The sequence below is a fragment of the Terrapene carolina genome, unplaced genomic scaffold, assembly GCF_002925995.2.
Source record: "Terrapene carolina triunguis isolate 2854851 unplaced genomic scaffold, T_m_triunguis-2.0 Scaffold68, whole genome shotgun sequence".
NCBI classification, from domain to species: Eukaryota; Metazoa; Chordata; order Testudines; family Emydidae; genus Terrapene; species Terrapene triunguis.
The window spans coordinates 56364604-56389022 of record NW_020664419.1 but is presented as its reverse complement, the minus strand read 5'-3'; the positions used below and the strand labels follow the sequence as shown (position 1 = coordinate 56389022).

The following is a 24419-nucleotide window of genomic DNA, read 5'->3' as shown; positions in this document are numbered from 1 at the left end:
AAGTCACTTTAAAAATTCTCTGTGTAGTATATTTCTTGGCTAGGCTCCTGTATAATTTTCTCAGTTCAGAAGCTGCAGACTCACAAGACTGCACCTGAATTTCATCCAGTCCTCAACTCTGCCTAGTCATTCATTCAGGTTATTGTTTTTCACTGTTACCATGGCAATTTTATTTTCAAAAGAAAACAAAAGTTGCTGAAGATGACCTGTTCTACTGTACAGTTGTCCCGAGGGGGGAGCCATTGTAATAGCAACCTATCCCAAGCCTAACACATTAATAGAAAACAATGCAAGAAACTGTCTTTTATGACCAGAGATCACCCATTTGCCTCAGCTGTTCACAACAAAATACTGTTCACCCACTCTATACAGTATTTTTCCAAATGGTTTTTAATGTTCAGTTTAATGTATTAATTACAACATACGGTGCAGCAACCCAAAATGTCCTAAGTTGCCTGTCACAGACATCATCTGTAAGTTCTGTGTCTATCCATATCAAATGGTTAATGAAGGTTTCTATATTAAGATGTCTCCCACCTTTGTTATATCTTCACTGCAATGTGCATTGCTGAATCTCTCGTGTACTTCTTTCTTCAGTGTTGTCAGTTATCTCAAAGGCAGACCAGAGAAAAGGAAATTTACTGACATAAAGTATACCAATATATTTATACTACTATAGTTATGGTTAAGTTTAAGATTTTGTCATGGTTATTTTTAGTAAAAGTCACAGACCGGTCACAGGTATTAAACAAAAATTCACGGAAGCCCGTGACCGGTCTGTGACTTTTACTAAAAATAACTATGACAAAATGGGGCGGGGGGTCAAGCACCCACTGCTGCTGCGGCTCCGGGGTTCCCGAGGCGCCTGTGGCGGTTTGGAGATCCAGGGTCCTCCTGCCGCCCACAGTGGCTGAGAGCACCAGGATCTCCCCACTGCGTATGGTGGCTCAGAACTCAGGGGTCCCCTCACCGCCCGCAACAACTGGGAGCTGCAGGGGCCTCTCGCTGTGGCTTGGCACTCTGGGGCCAGCGGTTGGGAGCTGCGGGTGGCCCAGCCGCCTGCGGTGGCTGAGAGCTCCAGGGTCCCCACTGGCTGACAGCTCCAGCCCCACTGCACCATGTTATCAGATTTGCCCTTTACTTTGGGGTACGCTCATTTATTAGGGTTACTTTTCTGGGGGGGGTGTCTGTAATTCTATTAATGTACTGCTCGTGTCACTTGTGTTTTCATATGGAGCTCTACTTCTCCCTTCTGCAAGTCCCCTCCCAATGGAGCTATCCTGCAGGACCTAGGTTCCCTAGGGCTGGGTTCCTCCAGCCCCAGAACCAGATGAACACACAAACACATTAGCAGAGCAAGTCTGAGTGGACCGGGTGAATCAGCACTCTCAAGCTGACCCCTTATATGTCCCTGGACTCAGCGGACTGGGTCAAGCAGCACTTTCAAGCTGCCACCCTTATATGCCCCTGGACTTGGTAGTCTGGGTCAAGCAGCATTTCCAAGTTGCCACCCTGGTATGTCACAGGCTCAGCATGTCTCTATCCCCACTTTCACATTACAATTGTACTGGTAGTAGCCCACTTGATGAGAAAACCCCACAGTATTTTTGGGGCTACAGGGATCATTAGCTTAGGTAAGAGGAGTGTTGCTGCAGAGTAAATGGGAAGCAAAAAACACAAAAGAGTAAAGTTCAGAGAGAGAGGGAAGCAACCAGCTTAACCATAAAAGTTATTTATTGAATAATAGTGATAACTACACAAGGAGAGCCTAAACAAACATAATAGTTACATTATTAAAGATCACAAAAGTCATATATAGACAACTATACCTGATCAAACAAGTCAGGGTTAGAAAGTTATACCTGATGTAGAAAAGAAAACAGAGAGAGAGAGAGAGAGAGCTGGGGTCTCACCACTCCATGAAACTTGGACTGGTCGGGGTTCCCAGGTGATGGTGGTAGCTCAGAGTCCTGAGTGCTGGCGACAAGCAGAGCCCCCAGCACGATCAGTCAGGAGAAGATGAAATCCCAGTGGAACTGATGCAGAGTTTGGATCCATGCATCAGAACACTTACTTGAGCGTGTGTAGGTGTTTTTTTGTAGGGAAACAACAATGCTTCAAGGGAGAACACTAGATTTGTTTATGGGTAAACTGATGACTCAAGGGTTTTCTTTAGGCTAGACAATAAGAGCTGATCATTCCTAGCTATGGGTGATGTTCCTTCCAGGGAGTTCACAATGCAATTAGGCTGCTTCAGTATTTTGGATATCAATCAAGGATTCATCACTAGAATTGGCCTGATAACTGCTGAGCTGGGTGTGTACAAGCATAGGTTCATTAACATCTGCGGCAGAGATCCCCCATGATGCAATGCTTCCCTGCTTTTCTGGTCCCAGAGTTCAGTGCGGTTCTTGCCTTGGAATCTCTGTTCTCCATTCTGTATGCTAATGGACAGGGCCGGGCTCCAGGCACCAGCGGAGGAAGCATGTGCCTGGGGCGGCACATGCTAAGGGGTGGCATTCCGTCCATTCTTGGGGCGGCACAGCCCGGGCGGCTTTTGTTTTTGCTTCGGCAGTTGGGGCGGCAGTCCGAGCAGCTTTTTGTTTGTTTGTTTGTTTGTTTGTTTGTTTGCTTGGGGCAGCAAAAATGGTAGAGCCGCCCTGCTAATGGAGATGCCTCCCTGTCCCATCTTTGATGCAGATGAGGCTAGGGGAGTTGCCTTAATCCTGTCACCCTTGTCAGGAGGGGTCTAGGTGTGTCCCCCACTGCCCTTCACTGCTCTCTGCAAGTCTTTTCTCTGATCGGTTTTTGTTCAAGCAGAGGCTGGGTGTGTGTGTGTTCTTCATGAGTCAGACAGGCTGGATACTGCGCCATGGTTCCCCAAGAACACAAAGCTGACTGGTATCACCCGGGGCTGAAGCAGAAAATGTCATGGAGGCTCTGCAGATTCTGTGACTTCTACGACCTCTGTGACATAATCTTAGCCGTACTTATGGTTATTCTGAAATAAGAGTGTCTATAAGAAGAATTATACTGGTATATCTATAATGATATAATTATTCTGGTATACCAGGATACCACTATAATTATGCTGTTAGATTTCTGCATGTAGACATGCCCTTAGTCTTTGAACCTATGCCAGTTCCCATTGAAGTCAACAGGATTTTTGCCAGTGACTTCCTTCAATGGATTGTTTGTAGTGCTGTTGTAGCAGTAATGGTCCCAGGATATTAGAGAGACAAGATGGGTGGGTAATATTATTGGACCAACTTCAAGTTGGTGAAAGAGACAAGCTTTAGAGCTACACAGAGCTTATCTCTTTCACCAACAGCAGTTGGTCCAATAAAAGATATTACCTCACCCACCTTATCTCTTCCTTCAGTTGGGGCAGAATTAGGAGCTATATACATCCATTTTTCCACCTTCACTTTGAAAAAACACTATCACTAGATATCATGAACAGCCCTTTCAATTCACTTGCATTTAGTGAGATCCCAAATAGTCATCCTCACACTCAAACAATACCTATCATCATAAGACCTAATTCTATCTACGGGAATCTCACATGGCATCCTATTTAGAATTCCTCAGGGAGGATAAGCAGTTGTTGACACATCACAATCCTCTGGATCATCTTTGAAAAGAGGGTTGTTAGCATTACCTGTTACCAAAAGGAATTTTGCAGTGGCATGTACACCATAAAATAAAAGAAGAGCTACCAAGACAAAACACTACATTGTGTATCACATGTGACAGATGTTAGTTATATTGCTTAATGCACTAGTGGAAAGTGTTCAGATACTTCTGTCATGAGAGCCAAATAAAAACCAGAGTAGAATAGAATAACAAGCACAAACCTCATAAATATCATGGTGTTAGAAGTTCATTTAGTGGAGCTGTTTTTTTTTTAAAGGACACCTTTTGGTAGTATAACAAACAAAATTAAAAACAACAAAAACAAACAAGACCAAAACCAAGAAACAAAAATCAATTAACCAAAACAAATAATAAAAATAATAATCCTACCACAAACAGACTTTTTTTACCCTCAAAAGAGAAGAGCCAGAGGTTCCATGATGGACTTTGCAATTGTTATTGTTTTTAAGTGGAAGGTTCCAGATACTGCAGTGATGGGCAGCAGTATAAAACAGGAGCCAGGCACTCAGACAGGAAGATTTTAAAGAGGAGGGGAACACCCACAGCTGCTATTCACTTGAATTGGAACTGTGGGAGCTCAGCACATCTGACAATGAGCCCCAAGGTGAATACCTGGGGCCAGGGGGAGAAATCCCAGCATCCCAAGCAGGCGTGTGGTCATGGTGCCTTGTGAAAAAGACCCACTGGCTCAGCACAGGCCAGTTGCTAGCTTTACCCAGCATGCACCAGTGACCGTATGGCCTGAAGTGTGGAGTACCAACAATGCCAAACATAGTGCTGTTGTGGGCAGTCACGGGCTCTGTGGACACATTGGACCTGTGTCCCTCACCTGGCTGCCTCCCAGCAGGGGGCACCAAATGCAGGGGCTTGACAGGCTTGCCTAACAGAGTCCCAAGCTCCAGGAGCAGCGCCAGGTCCGAGTAGGATGACCAGATAGCACGTGTGAAAAATCAAGACGAGTGGGGGTAAGAGGCACATAGGTAAGACAAAGCCCCAAACAGCGGGACAGTCCCTATAAAATCAAGACATCTGGACACCCTAGGTCCGAGAGAGCATATGTCAGAAAACCCAGGCCACACGCTGCAGCTGGATGCCACCTGCGAGGGGGGCCGTGAGGTGTGGTGGGGGCAGTTTGGGGTTGGGAGTGAGGCAGCGTAGGCCAGGTTGAGGGGTGGGTGTGAGGCGGGAGAGGACACGGCAGGTTGAGGAGGTGGGCGGAAAGCAGGGGCGCGCGGCTGGCTGAGGGGGTGTAGGAGTGGGGCAGTCTGGTGGGAGTGAGGTGGGGGCGGGGCTGGCTGAGAAGATGGGAGTGAGGCGGGCGCGAGGCAGGTTGAAGGAGGCGGAGTGGACTGTCCGAGGGGATGGGAACGAGGCTGAGGGCGGAGCTGGCTGAGGGGGTGAGAGCGAGGCTGGGGGTGGGGCAGGCTGCTCCCCTCGCGGCCAAGGCCGCTGCTGAAGCCGGGACAGTCACGTGACAGCGCCTGCTGCGCTCCCTGGTCATATGCCGAGGGCGGGGCGCCGCTCGAGTCGGTTTCGTTCTGCGCTCGCCTGGGGTAGCGACGGGACGGAGGCTACGGTGCTGCGCTCGGGTCCTGCACGATGTCTCCCGCGGTGTGGGGGCTGGCGCTGGCCGCGCTGCTGGTGCTGAGCCGCGATTGGGGCTGCGCGCAGGTGGCCGGGACCAGCGGGGCGCGGAAGCCCAGCGTGGTGCTGATCCTCACCGATGACCAGGATGTCTGCCTGGGCGGCATGGTAACCTGCGCTCCCTATTGCCCGGGACGTCCTGGGGCCTGCCCCCAGTCCTGGGCTTGGGGGGGCCTGTGTCCCCGCTGTGGGCTCTGCCCCCTACCCAGGGGTGGTCCTGCCCCCGGCTGTGTCACGCGTGGGCCTCGCGGTGCCGGGCGCCCGGGCGCGGCAGCGTTTGCTCCTGGCCTGACCCGGCTCGGGCTGTGCGGGGGCTCGGTAGGGCAGACGCACCCCTTGCAGTTACCTCGCCAGAGGGGCGGGGCGGGGGGCTCTGCCGTGCCCAGGGCCGCTCATCTCCGCTTTGGCCGTGGGGACCCTGAGCCTTGGGAGAGGGAAAAGCGCCTTGAGCCCAGACCATTTTGAAGGGGGCATCTGGCTGCATAACAGGTGTTTGGAAGCTGTCGTGCAACTTCCCTCTGGTGTGTGTCTGGGCCGGGATGTCGCCTCTCACTCAAGGAAACCGTGTGCGCTGGCTGACCGGGGGCTCGTCGTTAGTGCAACGTCCCTGACAGAGCGGGTGGGATTTGCCTTGTTTGCGGCTTTATTAGACAGGCTGAGTGTCAGCTCTCCTCTAGAAAGTCCATAGAATCAGCTAGGATGGTGTGTAAATGGAAATAGCTCTTAATTCTGCCGGTGCCTTTCTGTGACCTTGTTTCGTTGGGTTATTGCAAGCGTGACTTCATGGGGTTTAATTTGTAGGGCAAATATTGAGACACAATTATCAGAAAGGCAACATATTGCATTTTGGGGTGCAAGTTCTGCACTGTTCCCAAGAACATGAGGTAAAAGAATATATATGCCTTTTGGGAAGAGAATTAGTACAGTCAGAACTTCACACTTAGTTATCCATATTAAAGAGAGAGGTAATGAGAAAATTCTCACAGTGCTTTGGATTAAACACTCTAAAAAAAAATCCCTGTCTTTTCATATTTTATCTTTCCTGTTTTTTGCTCTTCACACTAGTTGAGCAATGAAGAAAATCATTTCCCTCTTCCTAGTCCACAGTTCTAGATATTAACCGCAGAGGTAGTTTGAGTTTATCTTCTTTATTGTGCTGGGAATGAATTCTTGACCAAGACTGACAGTGTTCTGTAAGCCTGACCCTGGCATGAGACAAGCATGGATTCATTAGTTTTTACTCTCTCTCTCTAATATACGTGTTCACTTTTCATCACACCCTGAAGTAACAGGTCTTCATCAGTCCAGAATGTTAGGATTTGCAGTTGACTGTCTTAAACTGACCAGCATCAACACACATATGGTTTGCTATATGCATAGTGTTTATTACATCAGGATCACTTAATTAACCTATCTGTACTTAATTCTTCACTTGGGATGTTGAGTGCTTCAGGATGTCCATTGAAGGAATCAACATTAAAACAGAAATAGGTCCTGTGACTTGACAGTTTCCACAAATTAAACAATGAATGTTACTTAGAGCACTTTTCTTTCAAAGATCCCAAAAGGCTCATTTTACTGTAGTCGTTAAATTCTACTTGCCCAGGGTGAGTACCTGTTTTTGATAGAGTAAAATATTAGGGTTTTCATTCCAGTGAGGGTGGGAAAGTAAATCTTATGCCTAGGCTACTTAGTGTTAATAAAAAGCAACAAAGAGTCCTTTGGCACCTTATAGACTAACAGATGTATTGGAGCATAAGCTTTTGTGGGTGAATACCCACTTCGTCAGGCACATGTGTTTTAATGACCATTTTGAAAGATTGTTTCACTAACTACATATGAGGAATCAATTCACACTATGAGATTGTAGCAGTCTGGCTCCAGGATGAAAAGGGGCATTTTAAGAAAAACAAAACACTATTTTCTGGCTAGAAAATGATGTCTGATCCATTTGAATGAAGAAACATTGGGTAGAATGTAAAACTTAAAAGGAGAATTCTGTCAAAACTTGCAAAAAGTAAACTAAGAATTTTGATAACTTTAGCCTTGCATTTTAGATGTAGAGTTTGAAGTTTCACTGCAAAGAAATGGAGGCATTGGTTTGGTCTAGCCAATGCTTAAATACTGTGGTGATTGGTACTCTATAAGTACCTCCCATGAAAATCAACTTAAGGTTGCCAGTTTAGATAGCACACTAGCATCTCAGTATCCAGATATTTTTAGCTCATTGTACTAATTACTACCTCTGTTACAGACACCGCTAAAGAAGACCAGTGCCCTTATTGCAGATATGGGGATAAGCTTCTCAAATGCAGTAAGTGGTGACATTGACTTCTGTAACCTTCAGTGGCATGTATTTATTGAAGCATTGTAATTTAAATACCTATGGTGGTAATGGTATAACAGACGTAATCTCTAATTTGGCTCTGAAGTAGGTTTAGTTTCAACTTTTTAAATATGGAGAATACAAGGGGGCTGATTAATTCCTGTGGTAATGTATGAATTGGACCCAAGATCACTTTCTGTGCCTGGGATGGAACATTTCAGAACACTTAATTTAATGAATATTTTTAGAAAATGAAAGTTTTGGCTGTAAACTAATAAGGAAATCTTTCAAAGATTTGGCTTTGTACAGGTTTGAAAATTGACTAATGGTTCCCCATTCTTGTTTACTGGAATTGTTACAATAAGTAGTATTTAAATAACTGTTCATTCTCAAATAACTGGTGCTTTCTGCTGTGTGTATAACATGCATTTTCTAAATTGTAAACTCTACAGGAAATATAAACCCAATCCCATGTGCAACCTCTAATTGATAAAAATATTTGGGTGGTAGTTCTATATGCCTAAATACATGGGAGTAATCTGATCTATGTGGTGTGAGTGACTTATTTGCATATCTTTTAATGTCTTTTGCTATTGGCTAAAAACTAGATTTTTTTTTTCCAACGAGTCAATTTACAATTTGTATTTTTTTCATCCTGTGTTCTAGTATGTGCCCAGTGCATTGTGCTGTCCCAGCAGAGCTAGTATCTTAACAGGGAAGTACCCACATAATCATCATGTTGTCAATAACACTCTGGAGGGAAACTGCAGCAGCAAATCATGGCAGAAAATACAGGAACCATATACTTTCCCAGCTCTCCTCAAGTCCATGTGTGGCTATCAAACATTCTTTGCTGGGAAGTATTTAAATGAGGTATATCTTACTCATATTTGCTGTGACACAAGTGAATTGCCTGTACTGAAAATAACTTTGTGAAATAAAGTCTTAGTCCTTATTTCTGTAGATAAAATAAACCCCCATAATATTTAAAATCCTACTGTTTAGATGAAAAGTTCTTTCTCAGAATTGTTTAAAGGAATGGAGGAAATAAGACATGCAACCTAACTTTTCTCAGCTTAGTTTGGCCAAAGTATCACATCCATGTAATAGGTAGTCTTGAGAGAGTCAAGTATCAGAGGGGTAGCCGTGTTAGTCTGGATCTGTAAAAAGCGACAGAGTCCTGTGGCACCTTATAGACTAACAGACGTGTTGAGAGAGTCAGTAGTTTAGTCCTCTACTTCAGGAGTACTAGAATTTGAGGATTATATTTGGGGAAGGGATGTGGGACTGGACTTCTGTGGTTAGGTCATGTGCTGGGTTTTCCCCCCATCATAGACTCCACATGGTCCAGGAGGTTCTGGCAAGGGAGAGAAGAAAAGATGATTTCAAATCCCCTACTGATTATACATCTGCGGGTTGGAGAGGGAATTGTTAATTGTATACAATTTAATTTTTCCCTTTAAAAAATTACATACAAACAATTAAAAGAACATTTTGCAAAGTTGAGCATTCAAAAGTTAGGCAATAGCAGATTTAAGGTTGCCCCACTATGTGTATGCATTTAATAGTCTTTAATATGATGCTATACTATATTTTTCTGCAGGACTCCTGTATAGTTCGGTGCACAGGTTGGATGTACAAGGGGATAGAATTAATGTTGCATGGGCAACTGTAAATCTGGTATTGCCTTTCTTTGCAACCTTTTAATGTAGGAGGATTTGTATGTCGTACAAGTCAGTGTGTGTTTATCTGATTAGAACTGGGCCTTTGCATTTCTGGCTGCTGTGGAAGAAAACAACCCCCCCCCTAAATATAGCTTATATCTCAGTCACATCTGAGACTGTGCTGGGTCACTTTCTTTTTTTCCCTTTTTTTTTTTTCAGTATGGAGCAGAAGATGCAGGGGGAATAGGCCATGTTCCTCCTGGATGGAGTTTTTGGTATGCTTTGGTATGTGACAGCTCCTATTAAATACCTAGTTGTAGATACTTTACAAAAGTAAATCTAGCTTAATTGTGCTCAATCTAAGAACCGGTCTGCTTTTTGCATGCTTCTGTTAACTAAAAGAGGAAATTCCCTTCCTTCATAGTATGTATTTTCTCAGCTTTGTAAGGAGGCTGTTGATGTTGATGAGGAGTTATTTCTAATTAAGTATCTGAAAACCTGATTTCCGCAAAGGAAAACTTGACATTATAGTATAGAATCACTTTGGTTTTACAAAAGGCAAAGCTTGTAGGCCTTTTGCAGTGCACATACTACAAATACTTAAATAGGACAAATTGTTTGATAAAATCAGGCTTAACAAATACTTGTTGACAACTTAGTTTATTTAAAGTGGTCAATGAAATAGTAGATTCTTGTCTTTTTATATAAATGATATATTTTTCTTTTCTCATAGGAAAAAAATTCAAAATACTATAATTACACTCTTTCAGTAAATGGAAAAGCACGAAGGCATGGTGAGAATTACAGTGCAGATTACCTGACAGATGTACTGGTAAGAAACATCACAACAGCTGCATTACTGTTCCATTTGTGACCAAACACTACTTTTTGCTTGGCTGTGTTACTGAATGGATATTGCCTAATCTTGGTGTTGTCTTTACTTCAGGCATAACCAGTGAAGCAAGATTCCAGCTCTATTTAAAGAGGGCAAGGTTGTATATGCAAATATAGGGAAATGAAATTGTTAGATAGCTGTTAGCCAAGGGCCAGATCTGGAGGTGAACACTGACTTCGGTGGTAGTTCAGGGTGCTTGACCAAAATGTTGCTGATTGGTAGGTCATAGACTTCCATTTAGAACAAGTACCAGCCTGTGAAATGGCAGTTTGGCTTAAGACCTAAGAGAATGTGCTTCACTTCAGCCAACTGTTGTAACGGAGTTCTAACCTAGCTCTCATTTGTTTTTAGATGTTACAGTATGTCTATATATGTGATTTCGAGAGACCTCTATTAACATAAGAACTTAAGAATGGCCATCCTGGGTGAAATCAATGGTCCATCTAGCCCAGTATCCTGTCTTCAGACAGTGGCCAATTCCAGATGCTTCAAAGGGAATGAACAGAACAGGGCAGGGGTGGCCAACCTGAGCCTGAGAAGGATCCAGAATTTACTTATGTACACTGCCAAAAAGCCACAGTAATACATCAGCAGCCCCCCCATCAGCTTTCCCCTCTCCGCCCCACCTCCCAGCCCTGCCGATCAGTGGTTTCGTGGCATGCAGGAGGATCGGGGGGGGGGGCAGAGGGGAGGGAAGAGCGAGGGCACAGCAGGGAAGGGGGCGGGAAGGGGTGGAGTGGGGGCAGAGCCAGGTGTTGAGCCGTGAGCACCCCCCGGCACAAAGGAAAGTTGGCGCCCATCTCTCCATCCCTGGTGTCTGTGCCTATACTAGGAGCCGCATATTAACATCTGAAGAGCCGCATGTGGCTCCGGAGCCACAGGTTGTTGAACCCTGGAACAGGGCAACAATCAAGTGATCCATCTCCTGTCATATAGTCCCAGCATCTGGCAGTCAGAGGCTTTGGGACACCCAGAGCATGGAGTTGTATCCCTGACTATCTTGGCTAATAGCCATTGATGAACCTGTTCTTCATGAACTTATCTAATGCTTTTTTTGCCCCGGGTATACTTTTGGCCTTCACAACGTCCCCTGGCAACAAGTTCCACAGGTTGACTGTGCATTGTGTGAAGAAGTACTTTCTTTTGTTTGTTTTAAACCTTCTGCCTATTAATTTGATGGGTGACCCCTGGTTCTTGTGTTGTATGAAGGGGTAAACAATACTTCCTTATTCACTTTCTCCACACCATTTATGATTTTATAGACCTCTATCATATCCCCCCCCCTTAGTCGTTTCTTTTCCAAGTTGAACAGTCCCAGTCTTTTTAATCTCTCCTCATAGGGAAGCTGTCCCATACCTTTAATCATTTTTGCTGCCCTTCTCTGTACCTTCTGTTTCTTCAATATCTTTTTTTTTTTTTTGAGATGGGATGAGCAGAACTGCACAGAGTATTCGAAGTGTGGGTATATCATGGATTTATATAAGGGCATTATGATATTTACTATCTAATTATTTGTCCCTTTTCTAATGGATCCTAACTTTGTTAGCTTTTTGACTGCTGCTGCACACTGAGCAGATGTTTTCAGAGAACAATCCACAATGACTCCAAGATCTTTCTTGAGTGGTAACATCTAATTTAGACTCCATCATTTTGTATGTATAGCTGGGATTATGTTTTCCAATATGTGTTACTTCTCATTTATCAACACTGAATTTCATCTGCCATTTTGTTGCCCAGACACCCAGTTTTTGAAATCTTTGTAACTCTTCACAATCTGATTTGGTCTTTACTATCTTGAGTAATTTTGTACCATCTGCAATCTTTGACACCTCACTGTTTACCCCTTTTTCCAGATCATTTATAAAGATGTTGAACAGCACTGGTCCCAGTACAGATCTCTGAGGGAGACTGCTATTTACCTCTCTCCATTCTGAAAACTGACTACTTATTCCTACCCTATTTCCTTTCTTTTAACCAGTTACTCATCCTTGAGAGGACCTTCCCTCTTATCCCATAACTGCTTAGTTGGCTTAAGAGCCTTTAGTGAGGGACCTTGTCAAAGGCTTTCTGAAAGGCTATTTCCACTGAATTACCCTTGTCCACATGTTTGTTTGACCCCCTCAAAGAATTCTAAGAGATTGGTGGGGCATGATTTCCCTTTACAAAAGCCCTGTTGACTCTTCCCCCAACAAATTGAATTAATCTATGTGTCTGATAATTCTGTTCCTTTCTGTAGTTTCAACCATTTGCTTGGTACTGAAATTAGGCTTTCCAGCCTGAAATTGCCAGGATCGCCTCTGGAGCCTTTTTTAAAAATTGGCATCACATTGGCTATCCTCCAGTCATTTGGTACAGAGGTTGGTTTAAGTAATAAGTTACATACCACAGTTAGTAGTTCTGCAGTTCCGTATTTGAGTTCCTTCAGAACACTTGGATGAATACCCTCTGGTCCTGGTGACTTATTATGGTTTAATGTATCCATTTGATCCAAAGCCACCTCTATTGACACCTCAATCTGGGACAGTTCCTCAGATTTGTCACCTAAAAAGAATGACTCAGTTGTAGGAATCTCCCTTATATCCTCTACAGTGAAGACAAATGCAAAGAATTCATTTAGCTTTTCTGTAATGGCCTTGTCTTCCTTGAGTGCTCCTTTAGCATTTTGATCATCCAGTGGCTCCACTGACTGTTTGGCAGGCTTCCTGCTTCTGATATACAGTAGAACCTCAGAGTTATGGACACCTCCGGAATGGAGGTTGTCCGTAACTCTGAAATGTTTGTAGCTCTGAACAAAGCGCAGTTCAGGCTCCAGATCCAGCAGCTCACACTCCAAGCTAGGATTCAGCAGCAGCTGAGCAACCTAGTCAGCCCCGGCGGGGGTAACGGGGCATGTGTGTGAGAAAACAGCATGGTCCCTTCCCAGCCGGGAGAATGGGGGTAAAAACAATGCATCCCCCTCCTGGCTGGAGAGGGGGAGGTAAAAAACCATGTCCCCCTCCTGGGGGGGGGGGGGGGGCTGTGTGTGTGTAAGCTGCGCAGACCCCAGCGTTGCTCCTGCTCTGCTGTCTCTGGCTGCCTTGGACTGGCAGCTCCAGCATCTTGCTGTAAGTTGTTGTCCATGAGGTGGGGTGGGGGCAGCCACCCAGATGTGCCTACCATTAAGATGAAATACAGGCACAGTACAGTACTTGCTCTTTTTTTATTAATCTCTGCTGATGCCTGATTGGTTACTTCTGGTTTCACATGGTGTCTGGTTGACCTTTAAGTCCATAACTCTGGTGTTTGTGTCTTTGAGGTTCTACTGTACTGGGGGGGGGGGAATTGCTGTTTGTCTTTCGCTAGTTTTCTCTTCAAATTTTTTGGCATACCAAATTATACTTTTACACTTGACTTTCCAGAGTTTATGCTCCTTTCTATTTTCATCATTGGGATTTGACTTCCAATTTTTTAAAGGATGCCTTTTGGCATCTAACTGCCTCTTTTATTCTGTTTAGCCATGGTGACATTTTGGTCCTTGTATTGTGTGTTTTTTTTTTTTTTTTTTTTTAATTTGGGGTATGCATTTAATTTGAGCCTCTGTTGTGATGTTTGTAAAACTTTCCATGCAGACATTTTACTCTTGTGACTGTTTATTTTAATTTCCATTTAATTAGCTTCCTCATTTTTGTGTAGTTCCCCTTTCTGAAGTTAAATGCTACTATAGGGGGCTTCTTTACTATTTTTCCTTCCACCCCCCCCCCCAAGGATATTAAATTTAATTATATTATGGTCGCTATTACTGAGCTGTTCTGTTATTTTTCACCTCTTTGACCAGACCCTGTGTTCGACTTAGGGCTAAATTAAGACTTGCCTCTCCCCTTGTGGGTTCCAGGACTAGCTGCTCCAAGAAGCAGTCATTACTGGTGTCTAGAAACTTTTTCTCTGCATCCCATCCTGAGGTGACACATCCCCATATTGACTGGGTACAGTTGAAATCACCCATTATTATTGAGCTTTCTATGTTTATAGCCTCTCCAATCTCTCTGAGCATTTCACAATGACCATCACCATCCTGGTCAGGTGCTCAGTAGTATAGTCTTCCTGCTATACTCTTATTATTCAAGCATGGAATTTCTATCCATGGAGATTGAGATAGTTTGATTCATTTAAGTTTTTTATTATTTGACTCTGTGCTTTCTTTCACATGTAGTGCCACTCCCCCACCAGCACAGCCAACTCTTTCATTCCTATATATTTCATACCGTGTTATTGCTGTGTCCCATTGATTGTCATCATTCCACCAAGTTTCTGTGATGCCTATTAAATCACATAGGATCACTAACTATCTATGTGAAGAGAACTCTCCTGCCCTGCTATACATTCTCAGGACAGTTCTCTGTCGATACCGTTGTAAAATACTTAGTTGTCTGCCTTAATGTGATGTAATTGAATGGGACTTTTTCATTTGACTGATGCTTCAGTTCCTACCTATACCAAAGGTATACCAAAGATACTAAAAGGGTATAGAGCATTTTACAACAGTATTGACATGCTATGTGATTTAATGTTAAATATTTCAAATTAACCTTGTCTGGGTTAGTGATTATGAAAAAGGCTTAAGTGTTGGTGCCTGCTAGCTTGTTGCTTTTGGCCATTAAGCAGTGGGGACTCTGGACTGACGAAAAAACAGCGCTTCACTACACAGACTTCAGAGGATGTATTGACATATCCTGCACTGCGTGGAAGATGAGACTATATTAATGTGGTCACATATAGCACCAGACTACCAAACACCAGTCTTCTGTCAATAGCTGCAGTATTTGCCTCTTTGACAGGAGTTGGTCTCTCATTGGTCCTGTAGGCCTCTAATCTTATTCTAACTTGCTTAGAGTTCAATAAGGCTCTATTTGGGGGGAATAGGTTTATTACCAGTGACCCACAAAATCCATAATTGATTAATAGCTTCTCTCAAACGGGCAATAGACAATCTATTTATGTAGAGTTCTTAGAGTCCATTGCTTCAGAGGCAGAATAGAGCGCGCTGCAGAGCTGGATGACTAATCAGGCAGAAAAGGAAAAACATGAGACTAGAATAGGGAAGAACTGAGATATAAGTGGTAACTGTGCACGTACGAAGATTAGTTCTAATGATTGGCAAAGGGAAGGCTACAGTAATGGGCTGAAAGGAATAGTAAGTGAGATTTGCTGTCACATGTAGGCTAAGGTGAACAGGAAGTATTCAAGATAAGACTTGAAAATGAGTGGCTTGGTGAGGGAGATCACTTGTGCTGCTCCATTTGAATGAAGCTTAAAGCTATACCCTGTTGGTGCCTCTTCCCTAATCACCTCTTTAAAAAAAAAAAAAAAAAAAGTGGATCATCATCAAACTAGCGCGTGTTTGGAGGATGAATGTAACAAATAAGTTGGCAGCAGTAGAGCAGGGAATGAAACATTGACCAACAGAATGACTGCCTTCTGAGGAGAACAAACTGCCAAATTCCCATCTAAAAATACATTCAGGATCTGGATCCTATATCTCCTGAAATGTAGAAAGATTTAGGAAGGGCATGAAATGGAATTGTACTTGACAGTATGAAAAAAAAAAAAAAAAATGTAAGTGAAGGCAGGGTTTGAAAGGGAGCTCTGTCAATACAAAGACTGAGTGAGATGAGAGATCTGAGTCATTCTTTACATCAAGCTTTCTAGCTCTGAATGACATGAAGGTCTGAGGCAATTAGAGGGGTGAAGGACAAAAGACATCTTAAGTTGAAACAGGATTTATAAGTAACTCAGAACATTTGGGATTGATTTACCACACGTTCTACTTCAAACAGTTGTAAAAGTGCAATCAACGAGATTATAAAATGGTTTACAAGCGCTTCTTGTATTCAAACACTTCTAGTCTTAACTTTTTTGGACAGTTTTCACAGCTTAACATTAGGGTTTGTTATGACTAGTGTTGGAGAGTTTTTAAACAACTATCTTTGTGTATGCAGGCTAATATGTCCTTGGATTTCTTGGAATATAAATCTAACTTTGAACCCTTCTTCATGATGATCTCCACTCCAGCACCACACTCTCCCTGGATACCTGCTCCTCAATATAAAAAGAGCTTCCAGAATGTCAGTGCACCAAGAAATGGCAATTTTAACATTCATGGAAAGGTAAGATGATTTGCAAGAATCCAAACAGATTACTACATTAATTGGTGGAAATAATTAGACAGTGGGTCTGATTTACATGTGTAACACTGTGAAGTTTAAGTGGTGAGAAGAATGGGTTAATGTTGTTCTGGTGCTCATCTGATTCCAGCATCACATTTTTTTTAAAGGATTGTGATCTTAATCTTTCAATTCTTATGTGAAACATCTGATGTGGCCATCTGAGGGCTGGTCTACACTGCCGCGCTAGTTCGGTGGCTGGGGATCGAAGTTCCGAGTTCGATTTATCGCGTCTGGTCTGGACGCGATAAATCGAACCAGGAAGTGATCCCCGTCGACTGCGGTACTCCAGCTCAACGAGAGGAGTACCGCGGAGTCGACGGGGAGCCTGCCTGCCGCGTGTGGACCGCGTCTGAACCACGGTAAGTTCGAAGTAAGGTATGTCGAATTCGTAGCTGAATTTGCGTACCTTACTTCGACTTGGGGGGTAAGTGTAGACCAAGCCTGAGATTAAGATCACAATCATTTTAAAAACTTGATTTTTCTAACCCTATTGGTGATAGGAGACTGGCTATCCTGACCTTCAATAATAAACACCTGTTGCTAAACACTTGTATTTTAAGATTCAAGAACTTAATGCTTCTTTAATTTTGGAGTGAATTTATGCAATAGGATAGAAATTATGATTGTTACTAAGTTTATTGACATTTTACCTTCAGCTTCCAAATCATTAAGAACTTTATTCTGCCAGAATGTCTTGCACTCACGTGCATAAGCTCTAATGATGTGCTTCCATAATCTGCAAACTTGTTCAGCTAGAGTGCCACCTTAAATAGGTTTCACACAGAATGAAGTGGGAAATGCCTTAAGTTGCTTTGTCAAGTGGCCAATGGATATGGGTGTTGATGAGCACTGTTGTCTCTACCAAAGACTCAAATCACTCCCTTTTTAATGGAAAATGTTACCAGTCATCAATTTTACCAAACTATTTAGAAGACCTCTTGGTTAAGTCATGAATCATAGGTCCCAATGCCACCAAATGCTGTTGACATCAAATTTTATCATCTCTTCAGTAGACATGGTGGCACCATCCAGGTGTCAGCATATGAAGTTAATGTAAATGAAAACAGTTGTCTTGGTAGAGTCAAATTTAAACCAGTGGTAAGACAAAAGCACTCAAAGGAAGTAACTGGGCAATGACCTGACCTTTAATATTTGCCTTTCAGTTGTCAAGGTAGTTTGCAGTCTTGGGTCAGACTCGCTGAATTAGTATCTGTTTATAAAACACATGGATAATGAGTGGGACAAGATTGGCTACAATCTCCTATCTGAAAAGCCAGCCACAGTAATCACGTGGTCAGCTCCATACTAGATGTTTGCAGTTTGTTCTACCTGTGGCTGAAGGAGAAGGCCATATAAACTGCAGTTAGTAAGACCTGTTGATGCCTTCTTGAGGTTTTTTTGGGCCAAGATACACATTCAACTGTGATTTGGTTCAAAATCCCAGTCCAAATCTTGAATGGGCTATATGGAATCTCAAAGTTTCTCACTGTTTGCAACCTAGTGATGTCAGTGTGCATTGGGGCTATTGTGACTGATGGAGCCCAGGGGCAAAAGGCAAAGGGCTCTAGATCATGGAACTCTTTACTAGAAGGGGTTAAAATGACTCCAAGCTTAACTGATCAGAGCATGATGTACAACCCAGGTTTTTTTTTTTTTTTGCAAGTCCTTTGATAATGATGGGAGCGTGAATAGAAAGAGGGAAGACAGTGGCTTATGCTAAATAACAGTGTCAAACCAGGCAGTAGGAAGCAGAATCACCTTTTTTCCATAAAAAGATCCTTAGTTTTATCTGGGATTTAGGTACTACAGTGGTTGTGTGCTTTAAAAATAGAAAGCTAGAAGCGGTTATTTGGTCACAACCAGCTAAAAAATACAGTGCGGATTGGCTAATAGTGTGAGAGTTGCCCTTAATGCGGAGCAAAGGCAAAAACCTCTGCACTTGACTGCATAGCAGTGCAATGCACAAGGAAAACCATAGGGATTTTCTTAGTACTTGATGCTTACAGCACTTACTCCATCTATAGATATTGAGGATTCCGCAACAGGGGAAGAAGGAAATGTTAGGCCATGTCTATACGTACAGCGCTGCAGTGGCACAGCTGTATCGGTACAGCTGAGCTGGGGCAGTGTGTCTGGCGAAGACACTATGCCAATGGGGAAGAGCTCTCCCATCGGCATAAAAAACCCACTTCTGTGAGCAGCATAAGCTATTCTAGCAGGAGAAGTTCTCCCACTGCCATAGTACTGTACACATGAGCGCTTATGCCAGTGTAACTTAAGTTACTTGGGGTGGAGGGGTGGTGGAATATTCACATCCCTGAGGGACATAAGTTTTGCCAACATAGGCTGTAGTGTAGACATAGCCCTAGTCCCAGCTAGAGACTGAAATGAAACAGCTGCATATGGTCCTCAACAGTCAAATGCATATTGACAGAACTGTAATAGATGAGACTATTCCTTTAATTTGCAACAGGGTGTTGTAATGAGGCCTTGTGGACCCTCCCACTCCCTCGCCTTCACTATTGGTTAATCTAAGCTCAGTTAAATTCAGTAATAATCTTGTAAATGTGGCCTAAATTCATAAATAGGTTGGAGGGGTAAGACTAAGAAGAGCAGAGTACTGCAGGACAAGAGGAAGACTTTCAGCTCCTCAATAAATCTTTAGTTCTCTTGGTCAAGTCTGTAACTGCAGACTGGGTATTTGGTCTTACTTATCCTAAATCAGCTTTCTTGCTTGGCTAAATCTCAAGCATTTAGGTGTTTAATTTAAATAACAGAAACAGAACAATTGCCAAAAAGGTACATGGGTGCTGCATGCAATTGAACTCAGTTACAGATTGGATTCATTAGCTCTGCCCCACGCTCCAACACCAAACCCTCCCCAGTCTGGGCAAAAATAGAGAAATGGGGAATCTAAATGGTCATAATTACATGACTCATAAAAAGGATTTAGGAGTTCTTACAGCTTCAGATTGAGTCTAGGGGTGGAATTTGCAAAGGTGAAGTTCTACCACTGAGAAGACCCTGCTCAAGCCAAATCCAGGCTGGTGTTTGGGATAACAAGTAATCAACTCTGCTGATCTCGGTTGCTTTATACCTTGAAACTGAAAGTGTAAATTTACATAACTTGTAGACACTTGATTTTGTCCCTTTCTTTCACTTTTCATTAGGATTGGTTTCGGATAGCAAGCTTTTCAGGGCTAATTTTCTGTGTGTGTGTGCGCGCGCGCTTGTATAGCAACAAGCACAATTCTGACTGGAGTTTCTGGCTGCTTGAATGTGTGGCTTACCTGTCCTAGTCAGGTTCATGATTGTTACCTCAGTTTCTCGCCTCTGAAAATGGTCAGGCTGGGAGGATGATTTGGCCTTTTGGTCAAAGCAAGAGGCCTTCTTCTGGGGTTAAAAGTCCAAATGAAAAGCTATAAAATCCTTTCACCCTGTGGCAGGGCCCTGATAGTCTCCTGCCCTAAGTGCCTGGGCTCACCTTCTCTCCTTGTACCAGGGTCTGCCTACTGTTCCTGTTGCAGGGGCTCAGTCTTTTTTCCTTCAGTGCAGGGGGTTTGTGCACCACCACTCTAGATAGTGTTAAAAGGCCTTAGTAGCAATCGGTTCTAAGCCCAAAAATACTCTGCTCCACTATCCTAAGGTTGTTTCTTATCATGCTGCTAATCTCTTAGGCCTCTTCTAGCAGTTCTCTACTACACCCTTGCAGGACTCCTTCCTGTCTCCTTGTCAGGTAGAGAATCATCACTGGTCTCAGTCCAGAGAGTCTTCCCCAGGCAACTGCTATCCTTCCCAGCTCTCTCTCCAGGCAGAGTTCTTTTCACAGTTCTCTTTCCTAGGCCACTAAAGTGATTCCCAGGCACTTTCTGTTCCCTGTGGGTATGTCTACACTGCATCTGGTAGTGAGCCTCAGTCTTGTGCTAGTGCTAAAAATAGCCTGGGGTGGGTTTGGGCTTGAGTCCAAGCTCCATCCTAAGCCACAATGTCTGCACAGCTATTCTTCGCATGCTAGTGCAAGCCCTACTACCAGACGTCAGTGGACTCAAGCTGGGAGGCTCGCTTCTAGATGCCATGTGAACATACACTGTAGGGTCCCTCTCAAACTGAGCAGAAACTTACACAGTCCTGCTCTCATAGTTCTCGAGGTATATGATCTAAGAGGAAAATTGAGTAACTCCCACCTGTACTTGAACTCAATGAGAGGGGAAAGACCATAACAGAAAATGTGGAAATGGCAGAAGTGCTTAATGACTTCTTGGTTTCGGTTTTCACCAACAAGATTGGTGACGATTGGATGTCTAAAATAGTGAATGCCGGTGAAAATGAGGTAGGATCAGAGTCTAAAATAGGGAAAGAACAAGCTAAAAATTACTTAGACAAGTTAGCTGTCTTCAGATCACCAGGGCCTGATGAAATGCATCCTAGAATACTCAAGGAGCTGACTGAGGAGATATCTGAGCCATTAGCAATTATCTTTGAAAAGTCATGGAAGATGGAAGACATTCCAGAAGACTGGAAAAGGGCAAATGTAGTGCCCATCTATAAAAAGGGAAATAAGGACAACCTGGGGAATTAGACCAGTCAGCTTAACTTCTGTACTTGGTAAGATAATGGGGCAAATAATTAAGCAATCAGTTTGCAAACCCCTAGAAGATAATAAGGTGATAAATAAGTCAGCATAGATTTGTCAAGAACAAATTGTGTCAAACCAACCTGACAGCTTTCTTTGACAGGGTAACAAGCCTTGTGGATATGGGGGAAGCAGTAGATGTGGTATATCTTGACTTTAGTGAGGCTTTTGATACTGTCTTGCATGACCTTCTCATAAACAAAATAGGGAAATACAACCTAGCTGGAGCTACTATAAGGTGGGTGCATAACTGGTTGGAAAATCATTCCCAGAGAGTAGTTACCAGTGGTTCACAGTCATGCTGGAAGGGCACAATGAGTGGGGTCCCACAAGGATTGGTTCTGGGTGTAGTTCTGTTCGATATCTTCATCAGTTATTTAAATAATGGCATAGAGAGTACACTTATAAATTTTGCGGATGATACCAAGCTGGGAGGGATTGCAAGTGCTTTGGGGGATAGGATTAAAATTCAAAATGATCTGGACAAACTGGAGAAATGGTCTGAAGTAAATAGGATGAAGTTCAATAAGGACACATGCAAAGTACTCCACTTAGGAAGGAACAATCAGTTGCACACGTACAAAATGCGAAATGACTCTCCTAGGAAGAAGTACTGCAGAAAGGGATCTGGGGGTCATAGTGGATCACAAGCTAAATATGAGTGAACAGTATAACGCTTTTGCAAAAAAAGCAAACATCATTCCAGGATGTATTAGCAGAAGTATTGTAAGGAAGACACGAGAAGTAATTCTTCCACTCTTCTCTGCACGGATTAGGCCTCAACTGGTGTATTGTGTCCAGTTCTGCATGCCACATTTCAGGAAAGATGTGGACAATTTGGAGAAAGTCCAGAGAAGAGCAACAAAAATGGTTAAAGGTCTAGAAAACATGACCTATGAGGGAAGATTAAAAAAAAAATGGGTTTCTTAGTCTGGAGAAGAGAAGACTGAGAGGGGACATAACAGTTTTCAAGTACATAAAAGGTTGTTACAAGGAGGAGGGAGAAAAATTGTTCTTCTTAACCTCTGAGGATAGGACAAGAAGCAATGGACTTAAATTGCAGCAAGGGAGGACATTAGGAAAAACTTCCTAACTGTCAGAGTGGTTAAGCACTGGAATAAATTGCCTAGGGAGGTGGTGGAATCTCCATCACTGGGGATTTTTAAGAGTAGGTTGGACAAACACCTGTCAGGAATGGTCTAGATCGGGGTGGGCAAACTATGTCCCAGGGGGTGGATCCAGCCCATCAGGGCTTTGGATCCGGCCCACGGCATTGCTAACCCCATGGCGCCACGGGACTAAGGTAGGTTCCCTGCCTGCCCTAGTCCCGCGCCGCTCCTGGAAGCGGCCGGCACCACATCCCTGCAGCCCTTGGGAGAGTGGGGAGCAGAGGGCTCCGCGTGTTGCCCTCGCCTGCAGGCACCCTCCCCCGCAGCTCCCATTGGCTGGGAATGGGGAACCGCAGCCAATGGGAGCTTTGGGGGAGGTACCCGCAGGCAAGGTCAGGGCACAGAGCCCTCTTGCCCCCCCCTTTTTTTCCCCAGGGGACGTGGTGACGCCCGCTTCTGGGAGCGGCGCAGGGCCAGGGCAGGCCAGGAGCCTGCCTTAGCCCCACTGTGCGCCGTTGCTCAAGATAAGTGGCGCTGGGCCGGAGCCCGCACCAAAACCCCTCCTGCGCCCCACACCCCAACCCCCTGCCCTGAGCCCCCTTGTACACCCCACACCCCTCCTGCACCCCAACCCCTTGCCCTGAGCCCCTTCCTGCACACCGCAACGCCTCCAACACCCCACACTCCCTCCCGCACCCCAACCCTCTGCCCCAGCCCTACATTCATGGCCCTGCATGCAATTTCCCCACCCAGATGTGGCCCGAGTTTGCCCACCCCTGGCTTGATAATACTTAGTCCTGCCTTGAGTGCAAGGGACTGGACTAGATGACCTCTCAAGGTCCCTTCCAGTTTTATGATTCTATTATTAAAGTGACAGGTTACTCTATATTTTAATGCAAATACTTCACTCAAACTATTACTATTGCAATTAACAATTCATTGAAGATTTAGCACTTAACAAAAAAGCTCATTTTATGTTGTTTCTGTGCTAATCTTAATGTGTTCTTTTTTTAGGACAAGCATTGGCTAATCAGGCAAGCAAAGACTCCAATGACTAATTCTTCAATACAGTTTCTAGACGATGCTTTTAGAAAAAGGTAGGAACTGCTGCTTGAGACCATGTAATAGGTTTCCTGGCAAGACTAATAGCCCAGAGGCTATTCTGATGAAAACAAAAATGAGCTAATTTAAAATGTGTAACAGGTCTCATCATAAGAATTAAATTACCTGCAGTAGTTTTCTGGGTGCTGCCTGTAGAGTCATCCCCCCACCCCTTTTTTGGTAGGCAGACTTATAAGTAGTCTGCTAGACCATACAAATCCCTTGTATCTAACTGCTACTGTCCTTCAACATACAGAGACATAGGAAGTCCTGCTCGGTCTCTTTACTGTTTCTCTGAATGTTAGTGCATGAGACAGTAAAATGCATTCACATTGTCAAAATGAGTAGACTAATATGATCTAATCTGTTTTTGGTTGTGGTTTGTTTGTTTTTTTAAGGCACTGTGAGAATTCATTCTCTCAATGACTTTCATATCAAATGTACTTAGTTAACAAGTTAGAAAATATCTTAACATTTAGTTCCCCAGCCAGCTAACCTTGGATCTGAGTCTGTTTTCTCCTCTTTGTATAATACTGTCAATAATAAAGGTTCTGATTTTGCACTTGAGCAGTCCCATTGAATTCAGTAAGTTTTTAGACAAGTGTGAATGATTGAAACTTAGGAACCAGCCTCCTTTTAGCTGTACTGGCTCTGTAGTGCTAAGTAAAAAATGAACAAGTGGTGGTGGAAGCAAGAGTATCTTACTCAGCAGAACTGCCCCCTGGATATACCATACATATATCTGCTCGGCAGAGTTAGCATCTCGGTATTGTTCCCATACCTACACACCTCTCTCACAAGTTTAATGATGCTTTCAACTGGGGCTACCTGGCATAGCTGGGACTGTGAGTTAGAGCCCGGGTTCTGCTTTCACTTGGGCTGGTAACTGGTGCACTTTGCAGTGATGATGAAGGCTAGATGCTGATAGTCCTCCACTGCCTTCCCACAGTTCCCTGTCTGTCTCAGAAGAACTCAGAATTCTTCCACAATTCACTGGCAAAGAATCAGAGTAAAACCTTACTTTAAATTCACTGGTAATTAATGAAGCAATTTACCTGTTTTCAGAGCTGATCTGTCTAGTGGTTAACCATATAGGATTCTTGGGTAGTCTCTCTATAGAGAGATGTGTGATATTTTAGGGCACTTTTCAGTTACTACTTGTGGTACATTACAGATGGCAACAGCAG

General features: G+C 43.7%; 1 protein-coding gene across 2 annotated transcripts in view; it reads left to right on the top strand.

Annotated features, from left to right (window-relative positions):
* The first annotated feature begins 5173 nt into the window (after positions 1-5173).
* The window catches only part of GNS (glucosamine (N-acetyl)-6-sulfatase), a 33126-nt gene continuing 13880 nt past the window's right edge, over positions 5174-24419 (top strand). For both annotated transcript variants that reach the window (XR_003369660.1, XM_026648779.1), the window contains exons 1-7: positions 5174-5409; positions 7556-7615; positions 8294-8500; positions 9511-9576; positions 10025-10123; positions 16162-16329; positions 23146-23228. Coding sequence is in view for 1 of the 2 variants with exons in the window: in XM_026648779.1 (XP_026504564.1) it covers positions 5257-5409; positions 7556-7615; positions 8294-8500; positions 9511-9576; positions 10025-10123; positions 16162-16329; positions 23146-23228 (836 nt within the window). In the remaining variant the exon portion in view is untranslated. The remainder of the gene's footprint in view (positions 5410-7555; positions 7616-8293; positions 8501-9510; positions 9577-10024; positions 10124-16161; positions 16330-23145; positions 23229-24419) is intronic.